The 26,562-nt window shown below is 52.7% G+C and overlaps 9 protein-coding genes across 9 annotated transcripts; 6 read left to right on the forward strand and 3 right to left on the reverse strand.

Moving 5' to 3' along the window:
• Positions 1 to 2,838: 2,838 nt before the first annotated feature.
• SODALDRAFT_67492 (hypothetical protein) lies at positions 2,839 to 4,329 on the forward strand. The gene has a single exon (XM_028615572.1). It carries the CDS (start codon positions 3,111 to 3,113, stop codon positions 4,149 to 4,151), a length of 1,041 nt encoding a protein of 346 aa, XP_028463283.1. The 5' UTR covers positions 2,839 to 3,110; the 3' UTR covers positions 4,152 to 4,329.
• Positions 4,330 to 10,637: 6,308 nt separating this feature from the next.
• SODALDRAFT_284098 (hypothetical protein) lies at positions 10,638 to 12,374 on the forward strand (the record flags this gene model as incomplete). The annotated part of the gene is made up of 1 exon (XM_028608443.1): positions 10,638 to 12,374. The coding sequence occupies one exon, from the start codon at positions 10,638 to 10,640 to the stop codon at positions 12,372 to 12,374; it is 1,737 nt and encodes a 578-aa protein (XP_028463284.1).
• Positions 12,375 to 13,691: 1,317 nt separating this feature from the next.
• SODALDRAFT_346396 (NAD(P)-binding protein) lies at positions 13,692 to 15,014 on the forward strand (the record flags this gene model as incomplete). The annotated part of the gene is made up of 2 exons (XM_028613252.1): positions 13,692 to 14,314; positions 14,408 to 15,014. The coding sequence occupies exons 1-2, from the start codon at positions 14,097 to 14,099 to the stop codon at positions 15,012 to 15,014; spliced, it is 825 nt and encodes a 274-aa protein (XP_028463285.1). The 5' UTR covers positions 13,692 to 14,096.
• Positions 15,015 to 15,051: 37 nt separating this feature from the next.
• On the reverse strand, positions 15,052 to 16,210 carry SODALDRAFT_67560 (cerato-platanin). Its single transcript, XM_028615574.1, has 3 exons — positions 15,795 to 16,210; positions 15,540 to 15,709; positions 15,052 to 15,352 (listed from the first exon to the last, which is right to left on the reverse strand). Exons 1-3 carry the CDS (start codon positions 15,853 to 15,855, stop codon positions 15,161 to 15,163), a joined length of 423 nt encoding a protein of 140 aa, XP_028463286.1. The 5' UTR covers positions 15,856 to 16,210; the 3' UTR covers positions 15,052 to 15,160.
• An 804-nt stretch (positions 16,211 to 17,014) lies between these two features.
• Positions 17,015 to 18,272, reverse strand: SODALDRAFT_67546 (hypothetical protein). The gene is made up of 3 exons (XM_028615573.1): positions 17,860 to 18,272; positions 17,466 to 17,744; positions 17,015 to 17,333 (listed from the first exon to the last, which is right to left on the reverse strand). The coding sequence occupies exons 1-3, from the start codon at positions 18,049 to 18,051 to the stop codon at positions 17,178 to 17,180; spliced, it is 627 nt and encodes a 208-aa protein (XP_028463287.1). The 5' UTR covers positions 18,052 to 18,272; the 3' UTR covers positions 17,015 to 17,177.
• A 1,090-nt stretch (positions 18,273 to 19,362) lies between these two features.
• Positions 19,363 to 20,844, forward strand: SODALDRAFT_316993 (homoserine kinase; the record flags this gene model as incomplete). Its single annotated transcript, XM_028609327.1, has 3 exons — positions 19,363 to 19,997; positions 20,089 to 20,387; positions 20,494 to 20,844. The coding sequence occupies exons 1-3, from the start codon at positions 19,568 to 19,570 to the stop codon at positions 20,842 to 20,844; spliced, it is 1,080 nt and encodes a 359-aa protein (XP_028463288.1). The 5' UTR covers positions 19,363 to 19,567.
• Positions 20,813 to 22,416, reverse strand: SODALDRAFT_67746 (hypothetical protein). The gene is made up of 2 exons (XM_028615576.1): positions 22,144 to 22,416; positions 20,813 to 22,082 (listed from the first exon to the last, which is right to left on the reverse strand). Exons 1-2 carry the CDS (start codon positions 22,304 to 22,306, stop codon positions 21,049 to 21,051), a joined length of 1,197 nt encoding a protein of 398 aa, XP_028463289.1. The 5' UTR covers positions 22,307 to 22,416; the 3' UTR covers positions 20,813 to 21,048.
• A 487-nt stretch (positions 22,417 to 22,903) lies between these two features.
• Positions 22,904 to 23,333, forward strand: SODALDRAFT_67724 (hypothetical protein). Its single transcript, XM_028615575.1, has one exon. It carries the CDS (start codon positions 23,002 to 23,004, stop codon positions 23,227 to 23,229), a length of 228 nt encoding a protein of 75 aa, XP_028463290.1. The 5' UTR covers positions 22,904 to 23,001; the 3' UTR covers positions 23,230 to 23,333.
• A 1,392-nt stretch (positions 23,334 to 24,725) lies between these two features.
• SODALDRAFT_67817 (hypothetical protein) lies at positions 24,726 to 25,840 on the forward strand. The gene is made up of 4 exons (XM_028615577.1): positions 24,726 to 24,735; positions 24,798 to 24,817; positions 24,903 to 25,126; positions 25,212 to 25,840. Exons 3-4 carry the CDS (start codon positions 24,989 to 24,991, stop codon positions 25,638 to 25,640), a joined length of 567 nt encoding a protein of 188 aa, XP_028463291.1. The 5' UTR covers positions 24,726 to 24,735; positions 24,798 to 24,817; positions 24,903 to 24,988; the 3' UTR covers positions 25,641 to 25,840.
• Positions 25,841 to 26,562: the final 722 nt, after the last annotated feature.

Raw genomic sequence — 26,562 nt, forward strand, 5'->3', positions numbered from 1 at the left:
CGCGACGGCGTGTAACTAGGATTTCGGTGGAACAAATGAAGGACTTCCGCGTGCGAGGTGACAGCTGGAAGCGATCCCTGAATTGATGGGAATCCCCACCTCGGCGAATGACAGCCAGCTTGCCAAACGACAATTCAAGATCCAGATCTCGCTCAACCCACATGGAAGTACGACGAAGTTGGTATGGTTACCCAACCATACGTTGTACAGATATGCACCGGGGTGCTTTTTCAGCTTCCATTTTCTATGGATACAAGCAAAAAAAGTAAAGTTGGGTTTCGATATGCGAACTCCTTCGAAGGGCGGGGGGGTTTTTTTCTTCATTTTTTTTTTTTTTTTTTTTTTTTTTTTTTTTTTTGGTTTGATGACGATTACTTCGTACAACGTACACGGTATGTATGCCACCACGAGCTGAACCTTTGTGTTGGAACAGGTTACTGGTGCCGAGAAGCGCAAATTAAAAGTACAAGCGGTGCACTTCTGGCATCTGCGGGTGTTCGAGCACTTTAGGCGAGCCGAGTCGAGTCGGCCAATGTACGTACTTCCGCGACTCGGCTGTGTCTGGGCTTCGTCCAGTCTTTGTCGTCGCAAGATGCCGATGAACATGCCCATCAGCCCTATGGCGATGCCTTTGTGGGAGGACCTGGGTGAGAGGGTTGGGACCACTACGGGGTAGGAAGGACCGCCCAACCACGGAGTCGTAATTACGGAGTAACGTACGAAGTAATTATGTACTACCTACATTAACCGCGCACTCTCGGCCTCTCACGAACCTGGAAGTACCTTACCTAACGGAGCAGTTATGGGCGAAGTAACTACCTTAATTACCTAGGTACACTATGACCTGCCGATAACCGAGCTCGACGCAGATGTACTTCACGGGGCCCTGCGGATCCTTCTTTCACACGCACACGAACAGCTCTCGTTGATGCCGCCCGACCTATTACGATGCACATTCGGGCAGATGAGTAAGCTCTTAATGCACCACAATCCGGAAGGCAGAACGCGACGCAAGGCGCCGCCGTGAGGAGGCGTGCCTGTAGTACAATGTACGACACTGGCAGGGGTCACGGGCCACGGGCCGTGGGTCACAGCTCAGCTCAGCTGAACCTCAGCACGCCCACGACACGCTAGCGAGAGCTGGCTTGGTGTAATTATCGTCTTGCTGGGATTTGCACAAGGCCCCTTGCTCGATCAACGCAAGACGCCCATTGAGAGAGCGGGCCAGCGAAGGAGAAATCAAGTTGCGCCTTTCGACTCGGCGCGAGACAGGGCGTGTGCGAATTCTTCTTGCACTTGTGTCGCTTCTCCGGTCGAATTTTATTCTTCCTTTTTTTTTTTTCTTTTTTTTTTCTGTTCACCCCCCTCCTTCTTCATATTCCTCCGCAAAGCGTCGAGTCCACAGCCGGCGGCCATCTGATTTCGACCCTTGACGTCTCTCGCCTCAAATTTCATTCTTGCGAACACACCCAAAGTACCGAGAAAACACTCCGTGGCGGCTGTCTCCGTCAGCCAGCGAGCTCATGAAACACGCACCAGTTATTTGTCTCCATGGCTCGTGCCTGTTTGCTAAGCCCAGTTGCCAGGGTTTGATTCCAAGAGCCCGTTCCTTCGGGACCCCCCTTTGATTAGCAAGGGACCACAAGGGGGAGAAACGGGTCCAAGGAAAGTGCCGACGCATGACGCATTTGTCTAGAGGGAAGAAAGAGAGGAAAGAAAGAAAAAAGAAATACAAAAAAATTACAAAAAGGTTGGCTGTCGTCAACGGTCAAATCGCAGCTGAACATTTAACTGTTTCCAATATCAAGCACCGCCACAGGACCGTTGACGTTGACTGACTGGACAGGGACCCCACAAGGTTCGACAAATTCTGACAGCCTTCTATTGCCGTTCAGGTCCCCGAATCGCTTTCGAAGTTGGTGTCTACCCTCGCATTCGGTACCTCGACCTATATGAGGTACCTACCTACCTTACCTATGATATACGAAGAGTGATTCATCACATTAAATGTACTCCGTACGAAGTACATATACGCCACCCTGACCTGAGTAGGAGGAGGCTGGCCGCGGGAGACCAAAACGGGAAAACTTGTGGCGGCGACGTTGCTGGAACCTTTTGACTTGATCTTTTGTTCCGGCCACCCTTGGGGCCAACCTAGCACGCGACGCTCAGACAAATCCCAAGACAAGGATCTTGGTCGATGGGCGACCCCTTCGCTCATCTTGTTCCTCCTCCCACAGCACCCTCTAACCTGACCCGATCCTACTCCCATATGGAGTATAGACGATCTTACTGCACGTCCCCGTCCTTATGTATTCCTCTCACCAGCCCGTAAACGCGCCCCCTTTGCCGTATGCATATGGTGACGATACATATATGAGACCTTCCCACTTCCCTATCCCTACTCCTCGTCCCAAGAGCAGAGCAAACTCCCTTCCCTTCCATTCTCCCCCACTGTCTTGTGCTAGCAACCGTGATCCCCTCCCACTACATTGCGCCTCAAAAACTGCGCCGCCTTTTCAATCGACTAGAACCGTGTCGGCATCTTGCCTCTCCCATACCTAGCGTCGTCAATGATTATATCGATATTCTCCGACCAATTCACGCCGCTCTGCCCTTTCTTGTCCGACGACCCTGAGACATCGACTTCCCATTGTGCCACTTGGCGAGCCCATCCAGAACAACCCTGAGACCGATGCGCCTTGCCATCCTAGTTCCCAACCAACCTCTAGTCTACCGCCGGCGATCTCCACCATCCTCCCCCTTCCTCGCTCACTCATACGGGCGTCTCAAATTCCAGTAATCGACGCGGCCTTTCAGCTCCTGATCTGTCCTGCACGTCAAGACACCGGTCATTTCGGTTTGTTTAGCGACACTCAGCAGCTCACGAATAACTTGATCTGTCAGTGTCAGGTCTTGCGTTGGTAGTTGCAACTGCTCTCAGCCCAGCCCCGTTGAGACACCTAGCCGTTTCACACTGGAACGTGGATTTGTATCTCTCATCTACAACGCCGAACCGGTGTGCTTGGTACAGAACAAGCATCACCTCGTTCGTTCTCTGACGCTGGCCAAAGCCGGCGATTTTCTTTCAGCCTCCGCCCCGCGGTGCCATGCCAGCGGTCGCAACCGATAACCACGCGGTCGTGGGCGGTCCGGCCTTGTTGACAGACTTGCCCTGGAAGCTCCTATCCCTGAGTCTGGGTTCTGTTGCTATCTCCGTTGTGGCTGCGGTCGTCATTCGCCGTTTCAAAACAAGAAACAATTCACCTTGGACCGTGTCCGGCAAGCCCGAGATACGCTTCTTTGAAGAGGAGGCCACCGAGGCCGACGTACCTGTAATCTACCAGCAACGGCTGCACTATCAATTCCCCAGCCATCACTGTATCATAGACGACAAGATGGCTGGAAGAGACGATGGCAGTAGTCCTGCAGGTGACGAGGCCTCAAGGAGCCAGGAGTCCTCCTTCCCCAGCTCCGCCGACACAATATCCGACAACGATGACCCCCGTCCAGAACACGAATCCCCGTCCGGCGGGTCTCACTCGGCCGGGAAACGACCCGAGGTAGCAGCGCCCAGGTTCATCGTATCCAGACCGCCGCCGCCTCCTCCGTTGACCCCTCCAGAACGTTCGAACTCTATTTTCACGGTCGAGGATGCCAACCGGAGTCGTGCCGGGAGGGCCCCTGAGCTAGACAGTTCATTCTTCGATCAGCCGAATCCCGATTTCATGGAATCTACGCCAGTCCCGCCTGAAGACCCGTCGACCAGCGCCATGCGGACGCAGAATACATCGATCTCGCGCCGGCGCTCTTACACTCGGATGCTGCCCATGAACACCGCATCGCCAGCTTCCTCCCCCAGGGTCGCCCCAGCAGAAAACTCCGGGTCTCTGTTCACGCCATCCTCATTCCCGCCATCATCACCTTTCTTGCCAGGCCCCCCTCCCGCCGAGGGTAAAAACTCTCGAGAACCAACCCAGCAGATCGAGGTCCAGGGCGAGATCATCTCCGTCATGGACGACTCCGGGGCAGGGTGGAAGCGTCATACGCGAATCTACGGCGGGGGCGTATGTCTCGCATGTGCGGCAGCAGCAAATGACGGTCAGGGCGGCTTCTACGGGAGCAACGTCCGGCCTGAAGACATGCATTGAGGAGCATGGCGTGGGGAGGCGCGCGCAGGATATGACGGCAAAATCCGTTTCGGAGGGCATATATATATATATATATATATACCGTGGGTGTCGCAGAGGAGGCTGCGAAAGATGGACGATGGACTTACTTCGAAGGATCTGATCTAGCCACTGTTCTGCACATAACCCTGTCCGACGAAGGGACGGGGGCGTTCTCTGGACTGTGTCTTTGTTCCATTTTCCTCTTTTCTTTTTTTCTGTTTCTCTTTCACGGCGGGCAAGACTCGGAGCATCACACTGCGGGACATCCTCGGCCAACCTGTTATATGCCTCTAATCGCTTTCATCTACGAGCAGTACAGGTCCACGAAGTTATGATCAAATTCTTACGCGAGAATATAGTCTTTGTCTATAAAAGGGGGGGAAAGGGGATGCATGGGGTTTTGGAATTGAGAGATTGATTTGATTGATACCAAAATACGGGGCCAGTTTCTCGCTTTGTCTCTTCAACGCTTCGTTCATCTCATCAGTTGGAATCAAAATGTCACTCCGAGATTCAAAAGAGGAACTCTGCTCATCAGACCCCTCAGTACGATTGCCTTCACCCAGGGCCACTCCACGGTGTCCAACGTCGTGCGCCCGCATCGGGCATTACGTTGTACTTACGCCTTGGCGTCGTCTTGATCAATTAATCCCTATCCAGTGTCTGCCCGGGTTGTTCTACTTCTTGGCCGGGAAGGACAAGCTCGGCGTTCATAAGGAACGACCAGGGGTGCTTGTCCCGTCTTACGCACGGGATAAGAGATGGTGCCCACGGGAAACAGGGAAATGCTGCATTGGAGTTCCCATTTTCCTGTCCAATCTCGGTGGCATTTAACTCTTAAGCAACTAATGTGGCGCATCTCATTTCTTAGAGATCCTGTCTGCGGTCAGCAGAACGCCTCAACAAGGGTACTTACCTGCTCGCGTTTCGGTTGAGGGGCCACCGGGCTTGTCGGATCTTTCTTCCTTCGGCCTCCACTGCTGACACTATTCCGTACTTCCCTGTCTTATGTCTCAGCCCTACGCCTCCCCCGCATACATACCGCCCTCCCTGGCCACAGGATCATCCCCTGTTGATTCTAAGCCGGCCACCTAGATGAAGCAACAGAGGCCGAGAGGTATAGCCAGCTCAACCAGGACAAGGACCTGCCCTCTGGGCTTGGAGACATACCAATCTACGAATACACCGGAGCTCGGAACCCTGAGAAATGGAAGTCTGATCCAGACCAACATGGCAAACCCCTCGGCGATTTGACAGGGTTGAGGTGGATGCTCCCCTGGGTGTGACTTCGACTGTACATCTTTGCTGGATCCGAGAAGATGAAAATGCCCTTCTTTCTAGGAAACGACGCCTCAATAGCGTGAGCTGATTGCCTTTCAGGTTTCAGCAAGCTGAAATCCTTCTGGCTGGCGAGAAGACGAGATGACGATTTTCATGTTTTTGTTTGTTCCGTTCTTGTAGCGAAAAACCCGAAAGACTGTTCGGAACAAAGTTCCAACCCCTTGGGTGAGACGCACCAAGCGACTCGTGACCGAGACGGAGAAGCCTGGGCCTGGGTCCCCCAGCCTCGATCAGTCTCGGGACCGGCTGGATAACCGTCCGGATTATTATTTCAACCATAAACGGCGGAGAACAACTTCCGATTAATATGTGTGTTATTGACACATACTGTCTGTGAAGTGAAAACCCAGAAGACCAGACCGGCTATCGTGAGGTTCAGAGGGCCGCTTATAAAGCGAAGCGTAGCTATCCTCCATGGTGTTGGCCATCTCACGAAAGTTGTTACCCAGGTCCTTCGTTTCACTCCGTCCGAGACAAGGCATGTAATCGCGACCCGCGGCCGTAGTATTTCGGCCATGCGTCTGGCTTCTTGCTTCAATTCTATCGGAACCTACAAATGACAATCGACGAAGCATTGCTCGCTTGACTGGAGCCACGTTGGAGAGCGAAAGAGAGCGAAAACCGACAGACGAAGCGCTAGTCAGCCGACCTGCAGCAGTGGATGCGCAATGAGAGGTCGCTTCTCGAGGGTCAAGCGCTCGTCTCTCAGCCTTTTGTCTAATGGGGAGTTCCTCGTGTTTTTATTGGTCTTTCCCTTGGGTTTGTTTGGGCAGACCTGCAGGTCGGTTCGAGATTGCCTGCATACCATACCGGCCATTGTCTCTTGGGAGGCAGAACCCCTCAGACGTGGCCGTGATGGGACCGCCGTATTTGTTGCGCTTTACCTATTGGGGTTTCGGAAATGGCTGCCTCGGTCGCACAACGTTGTCACGTTGTCTAAGCGGCGACCAGGTTAGTCAGAGTGGGATTCCCAATAAAGACATATTATGCAGTTGGCAGCCAAAGACGCGTTCCATGGCAAGTAACTAACACAAAGGAATGGAATTACCAGAAGACTGGTGCATGGCAGCTCTGGGTTGGGGGGACGAAGAATCGAGCGACCACGTCCAAGGCCCACCTGGTAGCTAGAAAGAGAGAAAATGGAGTAGCAGGAGCAGCCCAAGGGAACAAGGTGATAATAAGTTTAGTGATAAGACTCGGCACCAAGTTTTCAAGGCAAGGAGGGCGAAAAGTCCTTATTATTAGAGCAACAAGTTATTTAACAGACAGACTGGCGGTGCACGGTTAATGCCTGTGCCGCACATCTCGTTCAATATGGTCGGTCGACCGTTTCTGCTCCGTATTTCGTACGTGGGCACGGAATTTAAACAAAGATTCATCCCGTCATTCGTATACGGACCGCTTTCGCTGGCTGTGTGCACAGGGCATCTCCGCATTTGGCTCCTTGGCGGCGGTGTCTCAGGTGTCCGCGCAGCCAAGCCGTGTGTTCCTTGCAGCCCAGGACCTATCATTGCATTTCTTCGTCAACATTTCTTCAACAACATAGCGTTGGAACTAGAAAGTCGAAGAAAGGAAGATATGGGCAATATATTCGTGTGTAAGGAGGGGATTTCACCGGACGGTGGTTGGCATTTAGAGGCTGGTGTACGGATAGTCTTCTGGCATGTCGACATTCCGCAAGATTCCTGGCGCCGGCATAAAATCTGATGGACAGATCTGGCAGGGGTTTGCCGCGTGAAGACGTGTTTTTTTCTCCTGGGCTATGTTCCACAATGGCATTCCGGAAGGCCAAACGGAGAGAGGGCCGGGAGCCATAGACGCAGATGTTGATAGTCTGCACGGAAACGAACTCGGCATTATTCAGGCCAGGCCCTACGAGGTAGACGCGGCAAGGAACAAAACTCGCCGAGGAATCGTAAGACGAGGCGGTGCCTAATGTGAATCCTCTCCCTATCTCCCTCTCTGCGCCCCTGAAACAAGCGCACGAGTCTAGAAAGAGGTGCAGGTGCTTTCTTCGCCTTGTGCTCATATAGGTATGAGGGTTGATTACCTTACGGAGTATGCAATTGATAACTTTCGCACGAGTCATGTCGAGTTCTCCTCGTGCCATTCGGTATGTGTGTGTGAAGGTAATGGCCAGCCACAGTCCCACGCCTACTCAGGTCAGCTGCTTTCAAACCTTGTCACAGAATGCCTGTTGCCATGGAGCAAACTCAAAGAATTGTCCATAAGAAGCCCTTGCCGTTCCGTTGAAGCGCGTGCTCGCTGAGAGGGTAGTCATTGAAATGGGGAACAAACGGAGTCGGGAGCTGCGTGGAAATGCAACTGGCAGGCGGAGGCCGCTCTGGGCCCAAGGATGACTCGCGTTTGGTCGGTCCGGTCGTTGAGGAATCAATTTTCAAAGCGAGAACCCACCCGGGTCTCACTACCTTACCTAGGTAGGTACACGATGAAAGGTACAGACGAATACACTTGTAATAATTACCCTTAATTACCTTACCTTACTAAGGTATTGTGCGTGCCTTACGAAGTACTTATTAGCACCTTGTGTTGAGTGGAAGAGACACTCTATACCTAATGTCATTCTAGATAGTGCAGTACCTATTCCCAGCTACCTACCTACCCGGGTAGGGGTGGGTATAGGTCAGAGCTCGAACAGAGAATTTTGCACTGACCAGAGCCAGGACAGAGATATCGCTGTCAACATAATGTTCTAAGACTTCGGACATCTGACCAGTCCATCGAGCTCTGACCTATAACCAGCCAAACCCGGGTAGGTACCTTAGGTACAGAGTAAGGTAATTAAGGTATTAAGGTAGGTACTTTGTGCTTCGTACAGCGGACCGCTACCTTCTATTGCTGTTCGTACAGGTCTCGACCTCGATACTGCATCCTATGTACAATTACCGTCGAGCCGGCCGCATCGATGCCTTGCTACGGATCCTGTCCGTACAGGCTACCTAGTTGCACACACGCACATTCGCGTTATTTAACGACGGGGTGATGCTGCGGAGAGACCGATCCTGCATATCGCCGAGCCCACTTGGCATTTCATTCTTTTTTTCGGTCCTTACGCAAAGAGGTAGTCTAGTTGATTATTATATAATGCCGCGAAACACTCAGATCAATAATTGGCAAAGAGAACTCTCTGTATGGTTCTGGTCGATTATCATGATGGGACCGACAACCAAGGCCAACAAAATCGTATCTGTACATATTTAACGCTCATACGTGTCTCAAGTACCTCCGTCCTTCGTCCCTCAACGGAAACTTACTCCCAGTTAGGTTTGTGGGATGGAGCTGTTTTTGGCATATTGGATGGAGCATTGAACTTCGGGAGGGGGGGGGGCATGAGCAACCGAAACGCGTGCATTGAGAGAATAGACAGTCCTATTGGCCAGCCAGTCGCCCATTAGCCCACCCCGGTCCGGTTCTACGAGAGAACCCGCTAAAAAGGGGCGTTGCAGGACAAGGTTAGTTAAGCTGCAACAACTGCACAACGGCATAACGGCATAACAGCATAACTTTGGAAAAAAGACAACGGGTGCAAGGGGTACCGCGTAGCGGGCCCGTTTCGCTGTACCTGGCTTCTTGAAGATCCAGTCGGAAAACGGCGACTTATGATTGGTCCCACCCATGACCAATCCACCTTCTCCTTCGCCCCTTCTCTACTATCTCTCGTGTCCCCTTCCTCGTCCACTTGCCTGGCTCCTTTCCTCCTTCTTCCTCCTCTCGCCTGCCGCTCCAGCACACCGCCGTGTCTCCTTCCCTCTTTATGTTTTTCTTTTCGACCTTCAACCCTTCTACTCCTTTCCGTGACCCTTCCGCCCGCATTTCTGTCTGCACGAAAGTTCGTTTCGTCGTTATTTGAAGGGTCAAGAAAAAAAAGGGCCGACAGAGAACAGATTGTTACCACACATTCTGTCGAGTTTCTTGTTCCCCCCCAAATTTTCTGGCTCCCTTTTTCGCTTTTTCTCTCGAGGGTTCTTGGTCACGCACGCGCAACAGACACAGTCGACTAGCCAACGCTCGCAAGCAGTGTCACCTTCATCACCGCAACATTACTACGCCAACAATAATCGGACAAGATCCTCCTAATCGACTTTACCCTTACCTTCCTTGAACTTACTTGCATCGTCTGCCCTTCTGTTCGCCTTTTCCGCCGTCCGGCATCCGGGGTGTAATTTTTAGCCCAAACCCAAACTTCGACAAACTCTTCCCGCAACTACCGATACATTCATTTTGCTCAGCAAACTTGACGTATTCAAGCTCGACTTGACAGGCAAGCCCTGAATCCTGAAGGAGAAACCGAGCTGGCACGGATTGCGACCACTTTTGACGGTAGCTATTCGAGCACGTTCTGAGACGAAAACAAAACTGGGGCAAATCACAGTTTGTTGATCTACCACCTCAATCGCCATTTCTCTACCCATCCGGGCTTCCGATCCCTAACGGAACCATTTACGTCCATCGATCTCGGCAACCTCGCCTGCGTCTTGCTCGCCAACTATTTCGGTCTCTTTCCACCTGCCTCGAAAAGGAACTCCCTCTTCGTTGCTCCTTCCCCGACATCATCGTCCGTCACTCCTTCGCACCACTCGACCGACCGATCCCGTCCCTTGTCCTGACCTGCCTTCCGTTCGTGTCGTCTCAATACATATTCTAATCGGCCTCACTATTTCTCATTTACAACTTGCTGCTACGCCTTTCCCTTGATCTTTAATCCTCGTACGGATTCTGGTTTTTGGTTTTTCTTTCTCGGGCTGTTTCGTCTCAACAGAAGATCGATCCTCTATTCCGTCCGTGGTAGCTTTTCCAGGAGAGAAATACTCCCGTCAACAGATTCTCGGGTCTCGACAAGCCGGTCTTACACTCTCTGGGGAAAAATCAGATAATACGCACCCAGGACAACTCAACATTCGCATTCTTCATTGCACCTCCATTATCCTTCTTGTAATCGCCAACCTGGTGTTCAAGGTTACTACCTGAACTTCATTGCACATTCATTTCCAATTTTGTTTTCTTCGTCCCCCGTTCTTCAGCCGTCGAGTCGAGCTGGGAAACGGATTTTACATCACCTACCCTTCGAACACCACAATTCGCCATATTTACCAACCGTGAGCTATGGACACAGGCGGTCTTGCTCAGATGAATTTCAACAACTTCCCCTCCTCCCGTGAGTTGGGCATCGCTGGCTCAGGCCTTGCTTCCCGCCGCGGCGGCCAGAATTTGAAACCACTCTCTTTGGCAACAGCCTCGGCGTCTCAGGACAACGGTATCCCCACGCCCCGAACGAGCCGTTCGCATCTTCTGGCTGGCCTTAGAACTGCCCCAAAGACGGCGGCTGCATCCACCTTCAACAAATCACAGACGGCTGGCATGCAATCGCCCACCACGCACACTTTCGGCCACGGCAACGGAAATACCATTGGCAATAGCATGTACAGCAACGGCCAGAACCTGTATAATCCCCCGAAGACGGCTATGCCCCAATATGGTCAACAACACCAGCCTCATCAGAACCAACTTTACGGCCACGCCCAGATGAACATCAATTCGCAGTTCACCACCGAGCAGGTTCTCGCACCTCCTGAGATCCACATCGATGACCAGGATCAGATGGATCCCCAGCTTTACGCCCAGCTGGTCGCTACTAATCTGTACTTGGCCCAGCAGCAGCGTGCTCTCCAACAAGAGCTACTGAATATTCAGGCTGCTGCCCAGCAGTTCCAAGGCCTCAACATCAACAGTGCCCAGCAGCAAATCCAGCACCAACAGCTAGCCATGTACCAGCACCAGCAGCGAGTCCATAGTCTGCAGCAGTCGATGCTCGGTGCCATGGGTAATCAACAGGTTCAGCAGAACCAGCAAAATGTCTATGCCTATGTGGATCCGATGACTGGTCAGACCCAATATTATATGGAACAGAACACCCAGCCGACCCAGTCCTACTTTGACCAGTCGCAGTTTGCCCACCTCTATGGCGGCCAGCAGCCAATGTCGCCAGTCAGCGCTACTCCTCGCGTGCAGGTGTCTCCTCCGACCGAAAACACGGCGTCTTTCCGCACCACCACTCCCCCGAAGCGTGACGAATCGCCGATCAATGTCACGCCTCTGCCTCCTCCGTCGGCCAACGCCTTCCGTCGCGGTCATAAGAAGATCGCCTCACTGGCCATGGCAAACGCTGGCGTCGACTCTCTTGCGCAGGCCAGTGATGCTCCCAGGTCTGCTGGTCCGAAGACTGCTTCGTTCCCCCTCACACCCTCTACAGGAAGCTATGGCCCCGGCCAAGGTCGCGCCGGCGAGCATCCTGTCCGACAGCCTCGTGGGCCGCCGTCCATTGAAGAGCTCAAATCGAAGCCAACAACCAAGCATGAGGGCAGCAAGAACTTCGCGGCTCGCGCTCGACGATCGGCAGTGCACAACCTCGTCCGCGCCGGGCGGGAACGGAGGAAGGGCACTGGCAGCTCTAGTGGAAGCATGAGCCCGCTCTCAGAGAGCGCCGAGGAGTCGAGCACTCCCATCACCGACAACGAATCTGACTCTGGGCGTAGTGGCTCAGGCAGCCTGTCTGGTGATGTGGACTGCTCCCTGCCGAGCTCGCAGACTTCCACCACCGGCACTTGGGGCGCCATTGGCTCGGATCGGCCAAGCTCCCGCGAGAAGACACGGAAGAGCCTCGACAGTATTAGCAGCGCTACGTCGGCGTGCGAGTCGGACAGGGAGAACAGCTTCGCCAGTGTCTTCAAGAGCTCGGCTCAGAAGGCAGGTGTTGAAACAATCGACGGTCAACGTAAGGCGCCCATGCTGGTCCTGACGAGCGCCGAGAAACGCAAGATCAGCACTCTTACCATGTCCTGAGCTCGCACGCTTTCTCAACGTAATTTTTTATGACGACCATGCGCTCACACGTCTCTCCTTTTGCACGACCTGTTCTCGGGTGGGGTTTGCGCAGATCCTGATTACTCTATCCCTACGGGGTTGGCAGGATTCCATGATCAGCTGGGATTTCCTCTTCTCTTTTTTTCTTCTTTTATTCTCTCTCAACGACTTGTATGCTTTTTTTTTCCGTTACTTGTTTGTTCGGTATGGCGGCAGCTTCACTTGGCTCATTCAGACTCTCCCAATCATCGGCATTATTGGTGGCCCTTTTTTTGTTTGTTCGCTTCGACTAGCCATCTCGTTAAGCTACTGCGTCAACATTCTGAAGGGTTTTATTAACGACTTGGCATCATTTCCGACCTGGAGACGCAGTAAACGGCTGGGACTTGGGCACAGACGGGTTTTGTTGCTGACGAGAGATACTGCGAGGAGGAATCAGAGAAGGGACCTGCCAGGCTTTGGTTTCATTGCATTTCTCGACTAGGAAAGGAGAACTTGTAATTCTTTTCTGCAGACAAGTGCACGTTGAGTAGGCACGGGGAGAAGGCGGACTGGCGGAAGGAGGCGACAGTGGAGCGAAAGCTATGTCCTACCTGCAGAGGGGGAGAGCAGGGTTTCATTTCTTGTGCATGGTTTATGGCCAACACGCAAACGGGCATTCGGACAGTTCGTTCTTCACTGAAAGGTCTAGGGGAATCTGTCCAACGGCCCAACCGAGGGAGTGTAGATAGTTTTAAGATGGCACAATAAATTGTATGCCACACATTTATGTTCATACCTTAGTACTTGGGCAACCGGATGATATTTTCAGGATACCAAAGTAGACATATTTTGGACGGGGGCCCCCTTGGGGTTAAGTCTCAACCGACGGTGAAGAAGGGACACATTCCACTTTGACCAACCTCGCTCAGACTTCCGCGGTCAAGTAGCTCTCTCTACAACGAGGGGCGACAACCGCCCGAGGCTATCGGATCGTGGCGGCTGCTGAGGCAAACCCCCGGGCGGATATTCGGGCCTGGGGTCGGGTCCCGGCTCTCCAGTCCGAGGTTGCGAGGTACGAAATAATTGTTATACCTAATAAGGTAATTGCCTGGAGGTCGGACTCTGTACACACAAAGTCCAACGGTGACCGATTGGGTGCCTCTCGGCCGACAACACACACAACACTTGCTTCTAAAAGGACAATAACTGATTAGGAAGATAGGACTGGTAGTTAAGGAGTTACACGTACATTTTTTTCTTTCAACGAACTCTACGATAAGTGTGGGCCCCGGGATCGGTATCAGGGGTGTGTATAAGGTTTTGAGCGCGCCTCGACAAATCCGTTTTTAACTGGCACCTCCTCCGTTGTCCGTTTTACAACTTCAATGTACTCCGTACCTGCCTTAGTAAGGTACGAAGTACATGCTATCTGAGTGTGGGAGAGGTCTCGTGTCACTGGTCACTAAAGGTACTCACGGCAGCAAGAAGCAAGTCCGAGTTGCTCCTTGTTCATCATACACGTTTTTTTAGGGGAACATCAAAAATCCGCGAGAGCCATTACCAACAGGATACCTTATTAACGAAGGCGACATCATAGTGTATAACATGACCAGAGCTTCAACCTAGCTAAGATAAGAATTTAACTAACTCACGACCCTCTCCCCTCATCTGTCATTCTGTCCCTTCGAGACTGCGGCAATTCCGCCAACCTCGCCCACCATGCCTTTCCCTTACAAGACAGTTCTCGTTACGGGCGCAACTTCTGGCATAGGCCGTGGCCTTGCCGAACGTCTAATTGAGCAGGGTGTTTTCGTCATCGCAGTAGGCCGTCGTAAGGACCGACTTGATGCACTTGTTGAGAGACATGGAGGTGCCAGGGTTGCCAGTGAGCCGTTTGACATCTCAAACCTCGAGGCTCTCCCTTCTTGGACAGAGAAGTACGTATGGCCCTTTGCCACCCCCCCTTCTCCATGCTTCTTCACGAGTAGCCTCAAGAGAACCGGAGACTTAGGCTAACCAGCACTCGGCAGGATCATTTCCACCTACCCGTCCCTTGATGCAGTTCTCCTAAACGCAGGAGTTCAGCGTAGTCTCAACTTCAACTCGCCCGGCGCTTCCAGTCCAGATACCCTGGCCCAGACGACCTCGGAGCTGGTCACCAACTATATCTCGCCTCTTCATACCACTCTGCTATTCCTCCCACACCTCCGCGCCCGCGCTGCCAACGGTGACCCAGCCGCCATCCTTCTTGTTTCTTCCTCCCTAGCTCTCGTTCCTATCTCCCGTTGTCCCAACTACTGTGCCTCCAAGGCGGCTTTACACTCCTTGGCTTGGCAGCTTCGGGCCCAGCTCCAAGACGCGACGGCCTCGGAGGGTCATTCGAACCAGCCCGGCGTCAGGGTTATTGAGATCATCCCACCTGCCGTGCAAACGGAGTTGCATACCCAACAGGGCCTCGCCCCCATCGGTATGCCGCTTGAGGAATTCCTCACTGAAACTTGGTTGGCATTGGAAAGGGGGGACCAAGACGAAATTCTTGTCGGTCCGGCAAGGGACCATAGTCATGTGGAAGAGGAAAAGCGGCGCACGTTTGCCTGGGTTGCTCAGCAAATGAAGTTACAGGGCAGTGACACCTAGGCAATTAAGTCTGTATTTCTAGTGCCTTCCGAGGACTACTTCACACATCCATGTTTAGATTCCCGAGATGCCTCTATTTCGAGCTTCCCTTGGGTCAAGTGGACTTTTGCACTAATAGCCATGTCACCAGGGGCGCCTGAGGTCAGTTATGTAAGAAGACCACACGCTCTGGCGGTCACCGGCGTAGCAACTGCCTCCACGCGACCCAGATGCTCAGCAGTACCATTGGTGAGGTCATTCAGGGCGGCGAAGGCGATGTTGAAGCCATTAAGGGCGACGTCGATGGCCAGGACGTGGATGGAGCGGTCGTTGTAAGTCAGTCTCCAGCATGTTCCGCACTAGTATGGAGATAGCTCTGGGTCAGCTACTCTTCATCTTCATTCCACACGGCCTCGTCAAAAGAAGCACGACAACGCCGCAGCAGAGGGCTCCATATGGATGAACGCGGACACCAAGATACAGGGCCGTCCTTGTCGCTGCAAGAGGGAAGAAGGGGAAGAAAGGGAAGGAGTTTTATCAACTTACATTGGGCGAGTTCCATCCCTTGATGGCCTCGGCTCCTCCAATGTAAGGGAAGGCCGCGACTTGAGCTTGTCTTTGCCAACCGTATCGTGTGATGAGTCCATGCTCACCGTCAGAGCAGCTTACGGAGGCTAGAGAGCGGCTACCATCGTCGTAACCGCGGTCGAAGGACACTATAGCGTGGAGAAGGTTTAGAGACATTCACCCGTTCTGCCCCAGTTATTCACGCATCCCTCGTCATGTCTGGCATACACGTACCTGACGCCGCCGTAGCCAAGGAAGCGGCGGAGAAGACGGTAAGGATATTGGAGAGCTTCATCGTGTATAGTGCGAGACAATGGTCTTTTCGAATAGCTGGTTCTTTTCTCGAACGGCTGCCCGACTGAGGAAAGGTGTTGGATGCTGCTGCTGGGAAAACCGTCGCAGCAACAGCATCAGGGGGGCCTTAATATATGCGGCTACTGTTTCTCAAAACGAAAGACATTGGTCTTTTCCAGCAAAAGCACACCTAGTCTCGTATACGTAGGTAGTGCAGGAGTGGAAAGACAAAACGAGCCTGTGATCACGATCGTTGGGACGTTTTGGGAAGTCCGCGTAAAGGCTCCTGCGCTGTGCCGATGCTGTGTTACAGACGCCCCCCTCTCTCGGCGAAGGAGCTGCAGAGGCTAGCATCGGTAGCTTCGTATGTTCCCAGCACCGAAAGGCTCCTGTGGTCTTGTGCGCGTTTGATCCCCGAACTCGTATTCTGCTTGTCGACCTCCGAGATCAGCGGATTAGCTGTCCGCCGTTTCGGACCGATGAATCAGCAACGACCCCGATCGTCCCCCCCTGCTTGGGGATTTTTATATCCACCTCGTATTCGTTAGCTTATGCTGATGCTTTCCATCAACAACGTTCTAACGAACTCTGTATATATACAGCCGCCTTTTCGATAACCTCTGTGCCTGGGTATTTGCTTTGCGTGTTGGTAAGTTGCCAAGATGGGCCATATCCAAAGACATGCGGCCGGTCCACACCGCCTGGCTCCCTTTTAAGACAGATGCAGCTTGTGAATATCATCCGATGGTCTCAGGACTGCAACAATCACAGCGAAATCCGTTGATTGGTTTCCCCCTCGTATTCTAGTTGATTTCTCCCTTGCTTTCTCTCCCAGTCTTTCACAGGGGGGGGGAGAGGGGGAGAGGGGGAGAGAGAGTGTGTGTGTGTGCGTGTGTGTCTGTGAGAAAGTGAGAAAGTGAGAAAGTGAGAAAGTGAGAAAGTGCCGAACTTCCACCGAGGAAGCAGTTGGCATTGAGGAATTCCTCGTTTTAGGCATTCGTTTCCAAATTCTTCTTGCATTCGGACGTTTCGGACGTTCGGGCACCGGCGGTCCAAGTCCTCCGTGGCATCACCTTGTAACCCAACGTCTCGCCTGCTGGGGCAGAGGGGAGGAGCCACATCTTGCAATCTTTGACCTTCTGATCAAATGAACGCAGCAGATGGTTCAAGTGCTCCGTTATATCAGACACCTCGCTACTATCGTGATCACATCCGCACACTACTCCAGCGGCAGCGTCTCCTACTCTCGGTTCAGAAGCCGGTCGAGGCGTTTCCTTTCGTACGCATCCATATGCCCTTTTACCTTGTGTTTGTGTGTCTATGTTAAGACGGGCATTGGGAACCGGTTTGTCTCTTACGCTCCCGTCTCGCGTAGACAAGACCGCAGACGTTACAGAGGGTGCCGGGCCCACCGGGACCCGGGCGCCACTGCGGGGTCTCTACCCTGTGGCAGGCGTGACAAGCAAATCTTACTGAACTCTTCTATGGTTCGGCTCGTCAGAAAAACCAAGACTCGGGCTCGCTCAGGGCCCGTTTCCCGTTGCCGGGTGGAGAATGGAGACAAAGAAGGCGATAGTATCAGGACCAGTCGGGCGCGAACGAACGACATACCTGCCTACGCCTTGAGGATGCCTTATGGGATTTAGGCTCACGTTGTTGGTCGTTGTGAAGCGTCTTGCGTTTTTCATTGGGCTCGGCAGAGTTCCTGCTTAGGGCGGCAATCTCACCGACGCCTGAAGCAATGTCGTTCGACAGCTTAGCCATGGCCTGAAGGGCGCCCTTGCTCAAAGGACCATCGAGCAGGGCTGCACTGGTGGCGTCGTGGGTTTGGCCATAGTTTTCAGGGAGGGTCCTGGAAAATCGCAGCAGCTCAGAGGCGCCGGATTGGATCTGAGAGAAAATAAAAAGTTGGCAAGGCCGCCCGGTCGGTCCCAAAGAGAAGTAGCCATTGGAAAGAAGATTACGCCGATCGTGCGAGACGAGGGAAAGAAGGGAGTTACTCAACTCTTTGGAGACTCTCACTCGCCCTCCCATGAGCTAAGGAAGGACTAGGTCCCGAAACGGCCGAGGATATCTCCTGTTGTAGTGATTCGGGATCGTCGGCGAAAGTCATCATCCCCGCAGCCATTTGTGTTAAGATGGGTTTGGATGCATTGGGTGTGGCATTTGGTGAATCATTGGCCGAAGCAGCAGTCATGGGGGACGAAGGTCATGAAACACCCAGCGAGGTCTCGAAAACCGCCATTAAAAAAAATGCCCGCTTGTCTGCTGTATTGGTGTTGGGCAATGCCAGAGGGAAGAAGGGTGACGGCGATACAACTGTACTGTGAGGTGGGATTTCTGTGGAGATGTCCGAGATACTTTTGCGATAGGGCAGATCTATTAGAAGAGACGATTGGAGAAAAGGTATTTGAATAACTTCAAAAGCCCGGGAAGAGGTGGTTGCGATGCCGGTTAGGAGACGGGGAAAGGTGGGATTGATCGATGGCGAAGGTGGGAATCCCGTAGTGTGGGTGCAGTTTTCGTAGGCTTAATGGGAAAGTCGCAGCCAAAGGCCAGAAGTCGATCTTCCAGCGTTGGGTCACCCATGCAAAAGTGGGACGAGGTAAATATCCATCCAAGTAAGTACCTTGCGGTAATCAGTAAGCCGCGGAGTGGCGCACAGCTAAATGGTACGGAGTACTGAGTACTGGGTCGTAATATCTGATGTTCGGTGTGCAGGTGTAGGTGAGTGAGGGTTTAATTGGAACGGGATGAGGGAAAAGAGTGCAGTTTATTATTGTTTGGAATTCAGGAGAATTATTAGCTCCCAAACGTTGAACCCCGACGCTAAGAGATTCAGTCGAGTGGGGGGTTGGAAGGTCTAGATTTAGGGGACTGCAGTAATTAATCATGGCCCTTCGAGATAATTTCAAGCAGTCGCACATTGGGCATTGTTGGCTTGGCGGTTTGCGATTCAAAAATGTGACGACATCATGACGGACGTTGCAAGTTAGAAGAACGTAGTGTTACCGGACTCAAAAATATGACTAAAAGGCGCCAGAACGTAATAGTTGAGGTGCAGTGAGCAATGATACAGTATAATAAGGTACCTTACTGTACAGTTCTGAAACTTCGGAGGGGAGTACTTCGTAGGTAAGAGACAGCTTGTGGACGACCCGGCTTTCCGTCAAAGGATCGTCGTCCTGCGTTCACTGTATTGATGCCATGAGGATGAAAAGACATTAATTACAACCTCAAATATATAAAGCTGAACAAGTGGACTCGTCGCAGTCATTATTCCGTACACGGCAAGAGTCCTGGAATTGTCCCGCCTGTGTTCTAAAATCGTGCCTTGTATATATACTCCCTGAAATGCTTACGTACTCTTCTTCTGAGCCAATAAGAAGCATTTATTCTCCCTAAATTCGAGCTCAACGAGCCCATCACATCACCAATAGCAAGTCACCTCCCTCCTGCCCGAATCGGATGCGGCCAGGGCTACCCGCCCTTGAACCTTCCGGTCATCGGTGGCACCCGATTTTTCAGGATGCGTCTTCTGCCGATGAGTCTTATCATGATCCTCAGCCGGCGCTCACTTACCCAACCCACAGGCAGAACTCGACAGGACAGCGAGTGATTCTGCTCATAATACACAGCTACCGACATTTCTCTCCCCACGGTGGAAATCCAATAGTTCATTCGTCGAGTTGTGCCGAGACCATCCGCCCATCATGGCTTCTGAATCCTTCGTGATCAAAGTCCCTTCTTCCTCAGCCAATATTGGCCCCGGCTTCGATGTAATCGGCCTTGCGCTATCGGTATACCTCGAGCTGCACGTCACTATCGACCGTTCGAAACCCGAACCCTCGAAACTCCCCCTCAACTGTCGAATCACCTATGAGGGCCAAGGTGAGGGGTCTCCAGATATCAGCCTCGACCCCTCCTCCAACCTCATCACCCGAGTCGCCCTCTATGTTCTACGCTGCCACGGCCAGCGCACCTTCCCGGCAGAAACCCACGTTCACATCGTCAACCCCATCCCCTTGGGTCGCGGCCTGGGGAGCTCCGGCTCCGCTGTTGTCGCCGGCGTCATGCTCGGCCACGAGGTCGGTCACCTTCAACTCGACCTCGACAGGTTATTCGATTTTTGTCTCATGATCGGTTCGTTTCCCACCGGTTTCTAAGTCTTTTTTTTTTCCTTTCATGAGATATTGCATTTCCCTGTTGTTGCTAAAGACAAGATATCATGTAGAGAGACACCCGGATAATGTAGGAGCCTCGCTTTACGGCGGCTTTGTCGGGACTTATCTCCGTCCTCTCAAGCCCGAGGACGTCCAACGAATTGAGATCCCCCTATCGGAGGTCCTCCCCGCGCCGGCCGGCGGCGTCGATACGGGCGAGACCCCTCCGGAGCCCCCGTACGGCATCGGGCACCACATCAAATTTCCTTGGGCCACGGAGATCAAGGCCGTCGCCATCATCCCTGACTTTCAGGTCCCCACCCACCTCGCTCGCTCGGTGCTCCCCCCGCATTACTCTCGTCCCGACGTTGTGAGTCCCTCCCCCCTTATCCTTAATCGTCGCTGTTCTCCTCCCAAAAAAAGCTAGACCTTCTAACAACCAGCGCCACTTGCGAATGCTGCGTTGAAAAACCAAGACCTTTAATATGCAGCGCATCGCACTCTTGCCTGTTGCCCTAGGCACCTCACCACCGGACCCCGAACTCATCCATCTCGCCATGCAGGACAAAGTCCATCAGCCCTACCGACAGACTCTGATCCCTGGCCTAGGGGAGGTCGTCCAGTCAATGTCCCCGAGCTCCCAGCCAGGTTTCCTTGGTGTCTGCCTGTCTGGAGCCGGACCCACCATCCTAGCCCTTGCCACCGGCCACTTCGACGAGATCGCCGAGCGCATCATCAAGATCCTCAAGGCTGCCAACCCCAAGGAGATTGACTGTCAGTGGCGCGTGCTGGAGCCGGCTGACGGGGCCCAGGTCATCCGCAGGTAGAAGTAGAGGACGCTTCAGATCAAACAAGTACATTAGACATCCGGTGCCCTACAACACTGTAGACTTGGAAAACAAAATGAGTAAAAAATGAGTAAAAAATGAGTAAAATAAAAGTCTTATGATACCCTGACAAATTGCAGCTCGGCCCCCCTTCGCCCTGTAAAATAACATGGAAATGACTGTATACATGTTCACTAGCTATGATTACTGTTCGGCGATGAGCAAGTCATCTTCGTTCCTCAAGGTCTCGCCAGACAGCCGTCGGGAAAGCGTAGCCTGCCTGACACGAGTCATGGCATCAACCTTGACGCTGAGGAGCCGCACCCTGTTTTTGAAGCTGTCCATGTTCCAAGTCTCTGCGTCAGGGACATACTCGCTGGATAGCCCATATTGCCGTGCGGCGAATGTTGCCGCAGCGGCGACATAGGGCGAGGTGCCCCTACGCGGGAGGCCTTGCTGCTCCACAGCGAAGCTCTCCGCGACGGCGCCATGGAGAGCTGCTTCCCTTATGTCCCCCGACCGCAGATACTTCACAGTGAACCCTCCAAGGAAGACGGACAACGCCTTTGTTGCGAACGAGGCGTCGACGTCGAAGTGACTGTGGAAAGTCGGAACCCAGTTGAACCCGTCCTCCCTTGACGCAACGAGGTAGGACGAGTCGTATTGAACAGCCATGATCCCCTGACCATTGCGCCCAATGCCAGCATCCAGGAGAACCTGAACTTTGCGCTCGACGAGCTGCTTGTCAAAAGCAGTGGTCTGCGAGTTCAGCATCAACTCCAGTTGATCGATGTCCAAAAAGATAGCATCGACTTGAGGCGAGACCGCAAGTAACTGGCTGAGAGACGTATCCAGGGGCTCCCAAGAAACGAACAGCTGAGCTTTGATATTACTCTCGTTCCGAAGCGAGAGTAAGACTTCTAGCTTCCGGCTCAGGTCGCAGGCAGACCCTTGCAGATGGAAGGACGAGGAGCCAAGTAGGGCCTTCAATTCCGAAGATGTTCGCAACGGCTTTGTCAGTCCCCAGATATTCTGAGCCCGCTTCTTTGGCAAAGAATGGCAATGGACAAGGCCAGAAAGCTGTACTTTGGCGGCATGGATCGTCTTGACACCCCACGATTGAAGGGTCGTGACGGCGGAGACGGACGGGCCGGCAATCTTTTCGTCTCGTTCATCGACAATCAAGGTGATATCTGAAGCGTGGCTTGCGCCAATGGCAAGCCGGGCACCCAAGGTGGCTATTTCACTGTTAGTGGAAGTTGTAAAGTGTGAATTGTTTGGGGGGGTATCTTAACTCACCCTCCAACCCAGGACCAAAGGGTGTATTGGGCATAGAACCCACGTCAGCTGAGGCAGAGTTCGAAACGGCGCCCCCCCTCTCATGCGATGCCAGGGACACGAACTGGGCTGGGGACGTCCGACGAGCCGAAAACGTACACCCGGTTTCGACATGGGAACGCATGGTTGATTTCTTTTGGCCAGATGAATATTTCAACTGCAAGAGTACTGCTGCTCGTCCCAGGTATATCTTGTCTTCTGTGTTCCTAGGGCGCTATGGCCGCGATTGATGGAGGTCGCCTCGACGGGATGACGGGTTGACGTGTGAGCGGACGGGTTTGCCATTCGGTGTAGTTGTATCGCTTAAGCGCGCGCTTTCAACGTACGCAGCTATCGCTTGTCATTCACACGCTGAGGAGCTGCGAACCACAGCCGGCCATAGGAAGAAGGCGAACAGTTTGTCTCATCACTGTTCGTTGGGATTGTGTCTCTGTTAGGGTGGCAGCAGATGCGACCATCAACGGTCGAGTCTTGAGCATTCGCAGTGAGAGGAACGAGCCGCAGTCGGTCTGACCGTGAGTATTCGTGTAGTGTAGCCAAGGTGCGATGGTCGCCATTCGTGAGAGGTTGAAAAGAAGTGATGTTGGTGGAGAGAAGAAAGAGAAGAGTTGGAAGTTCGCCATAGGGCCAGAGATAAAACCAGAGTGAGGGGCAAGGCGGCGGCCAAGCACCGAGGCTACGTACTCCTGTACGTACTGACTTCGGTCTGGTCCAGGCACAATCCAGACTCTGAGCTAAGGAAAGGTCACGTGATCTAATCTCGCGCTCTTGAGCCCAGGTGAGCTGAGTTGAGAAACCCTTCCTGAGTATTCTACGCCAATGCTTTTGTTAGTGTTCTGTTCAGCAGCCATCGTCCAGAGCACACAACAGGGCCTAGTTAGATGTGAATTTGCAACTGGTCTGACTCATAGGAGGAATCGACACATCCATGCATCAGTCACTGCGCTGTTCAAGAAACTGCTGGACAGCATTCAGCCTCTCCTCAAACTCCAGATATCTCGACCCTATCACTACAACACAGCTTCATATTTCGGTATCCTCATGTGATCATGGGACGAGAATGTTGATGGGTTCCACTGGCCTGTGAATCCGGGTCATCCTGTCGAGCTTTGCTCAAGCAGGAGGCTGTGCCCTTGTTTAGTGTCCGTAGTGTCCGTAGTGTCCGTAGTGTCCGTAGTGTCCGTAGTGTCTGGTTAGCACCTCATGTCAATGTGGTCAAGCCATCGCAGAGCACAATATTTGCCAGGCGGGTGTTCATTCCTTTTGTTGCGCTAGGTAAGGTGTTAACTTAAGAGACCAGAAATTATCTGTCACTTCCCAAAAGCTTTGAAGGAGGAGTTCCATTGGACAGGCACGTCGAGTAGTGACGTGACATCTGCCGTTTAAATTGCAAGATTCGAATGGTCTCGAATTTGTCATCCCGACTTCGGTTAATATCACGCTTACCCTACCTATACAACACGAAGTACGGATCAGTACGCATCTCATCGAAAACGGAAGTTCAGCGGTGAGCAAGTATCGTGCATCTCATGCTGCAATTACATGAGCTTTCGACAGGTCATGCGGGAACCCCTTGTTGGGCTCGGTCTCGGGCTTTGGCACACTTGACAGGGGGGGGGGGACAACAGCACCGGAGGAGCATCGGAGACTCTCCGTTAGTGTGGCAGACGCCGACAGTTGAGCCACCGTCCAATAGTAACCCTGGAAACTAAATTGTTGGATGAGCTTGAAGTCAGGCGCTGACATGGCGTTAAACCTGATTTAGATTTACCGGCCCCAGTGCCGACCGGGCGATTCACCCGAGCTCCACATAAATGGTCACGGCACATGGCCCAAGCTCCTCAACGGTTTGTTTTTGGCGCAATTCGTACATCCCTAGTAATCCTGGGAACCTGTGGGAAATAGACGCCTCCACAGAATTTGGACGGGAATACCTACCCGTGCTTCACAGAACAAATTTCTTGGCGCACAGAGAGAAACGAGGCGAAAGAGACCCGAACAACGGGAGCCGGGGGAGTGTCAAATTGTTGATATCGGGTCCGATAGCGGTATCTTATCAATCAAGGTGCATTCCACCATGAGATCGTCGTCGTTCTTCTACCCCTGAATGTCTTTCTCCTCTCTCTCCCTTATATCTCTCTCGACCGGTTTCTTCGGCATAATACATCATATTCTACTTCTTGTTCTCCAGCACACTGTACTCCTTCCTAGGTCAATTAATCAAGTTAACTACCCGACGCACCTGGTGTCGCATCGTCGAATCCTCCTGCACCGAGATCACCGACTCCTGATTGGACCATCAGTCTCGCACGAGGTAAGCTTTCAACGCCTGTCTGGCCATTTCGTCTCTTCCGCACCACCATCTCAACCAGCTCCGGCCTTCCCCATTAGCTGTACTTGCCACGCTCCTGCAACGGCGCCGGCTAGCCCGAAGAAGTTCTTCATACAAGTGCCCTCTGCCGTTTCAACCTGCTTCCCCTCAAATATATCAGCCGTTTCCCATCTAACAGTCTCCCCCTCAATCACCAAACCCGAACTCTCATCTTGCCTCTTGTACAACTCTACTCTACGCATCTTACATTTTGTCTTCGTTCCCCGTCATTAATTGGATTTAGGATCATTGAACCTTTGACCTGTGTGTACCAACGCCAGACCCTACATTACCATCACTGTAAATGCCAAGCCCTTCCTTCTCAAGCTTATCATGTGCTTCATACAAGAACATCTCACTCACCATCTTCGGCAGACACAAGCTACATACACACACATCCCTCTTTGAGGTAGTTTGTAAAGCAGCGATCCGCAAATGTCTCGCGTCACCGCTCCCATCACCAAGCTTACCCGCGTCGTCAACCCGGGCGTTGCAAGCCCATACCACAACCATGGCGCTATTCTAATGCCCAAATATGCCGAACTTCTCAAGAAATCCCCCGCAGACGCAGATGTAGGTTCCTCTTGACTCCTCGCAGCCGAGTTTTCCATCCCTTTCCATTTCTGCTGGGTTATTAACATGAATCGAACAAACAAAGGTACAGTCCGCTCGTGGCATCACTACAACTCATCGCCCAACTCCCCAGCCCAAGCCCTCAAAATCCTACAACCGCCCCCTAATGCAGACCTTCTCGTCCGTCTCGACTTCGTCTCACGGCGCCGCTCCTCCCACCATCGATGCCACGATCTTCCCCTTCCCGACGGCGGCTTTCGCCGCGGAAGGTGTAAGCTCCTCCCGCATGCCCCTTCTTCCGGACAGCTTCCTCACCCGCCATCCCGTCGCCGAAGCTTCCGAGGCTGCCGTAGTGGAGCCCCGCATCTCCGTCGTCGCCTCCGCTTCTGGCTCTCTGTCTCCAGCCTCCGCCCTCACTGAGATTGAGGGCATGGGCATCGACGGTGTCGAGCTACGCTTTGCCCATGCAAGCGAGACACCCCAGCGGGAACCAGCCATTATCGTCGGCCTCTGAACGGGCCTACCTCTTGTTTTGTTTCTGGGGGCGTTGGGTTTGGTTGGTAAAGTGAGGTCTTAAACAGCGACCCCTGTGCACTTGTATGCGCTTTACGACACCGCTGCGGTGGGGCAGCGCAGCTGCTGTTTTGAGCGAGCCTTTTTTGGTGATGCGACTCCGTTGATTCTACGGACGAGTTGCAAGGATGGTCTCAATTTGATTGATCGATCCTTTTGGTTTTATGAACATCGTAATCAGCTCGGCTCTGGGATGCTGAAAAGGCTACCTAAAACCGGGCCATATCTTGTTAGGCTTCACGAATCTACGACTTTCTGCCGGTTCTTCTGCATATCGGCAGATGGGCACGTTTCTGCTCGTTTTATTTAGTGGCCATATCTATGGTGTACGTTGTACTTGATGGGTCCGGTCGCACCTCTAACCTGCTGTATGTGTATGTATGTAATTATCCCACGGCGAAGTGGATTCCGGACCGTAGCATCTTCCGCCAACACAACGCTACTCCGGTCCCTTCCTTCTTCATCGCCTTCTTCTGTTTCAACTGAACTCCGATTTCGGCACTGGCAAATAGTATTTACGAAGGAGTACTGTTACGAAGTAATTACCTTTATTATTGCCCTACCCCGTGTCGGATAGGCCTTCTACCTTAGGGGATAGGTCCGGAGGTGGAATGATAGCAGCCGAACAGCTGCTGCAGATACTGCTATCTCCAACTGCAGTAAATCCCCTTAAGTTGATTCCGACCTTTGATCAATCAACTGATTACAACCTCTATTTTTGGTTCAAGTTGATCAGTCCAATTATACATTTGTGTGACACCCCGCACACTATCTTACCTGATCCCGTTATCTGGGCAGTCAATAACCTCCGCGTTGGCTATTCGGCTGCTTGGCAAAGTCCTGACCAGGTGTCATAACGAGCT

The sequence above is a fragment of the Sodiomyces alkalinus genome (assembly GCF_003711515.1).
Source record: "Sodiomyces alkalinus F11 unplaced genomic scaffold SODALscaffold_11, whole genome shotgun sequence".
Taxonomy (NCBI): domain Eukaryota; kingdom Fungi; phylum Ascomycota; class Sordariomycetes; order Glomerellales; family Plectosphaerellaceae; genus Sodiomyces; species Sodiomyces alkalinus.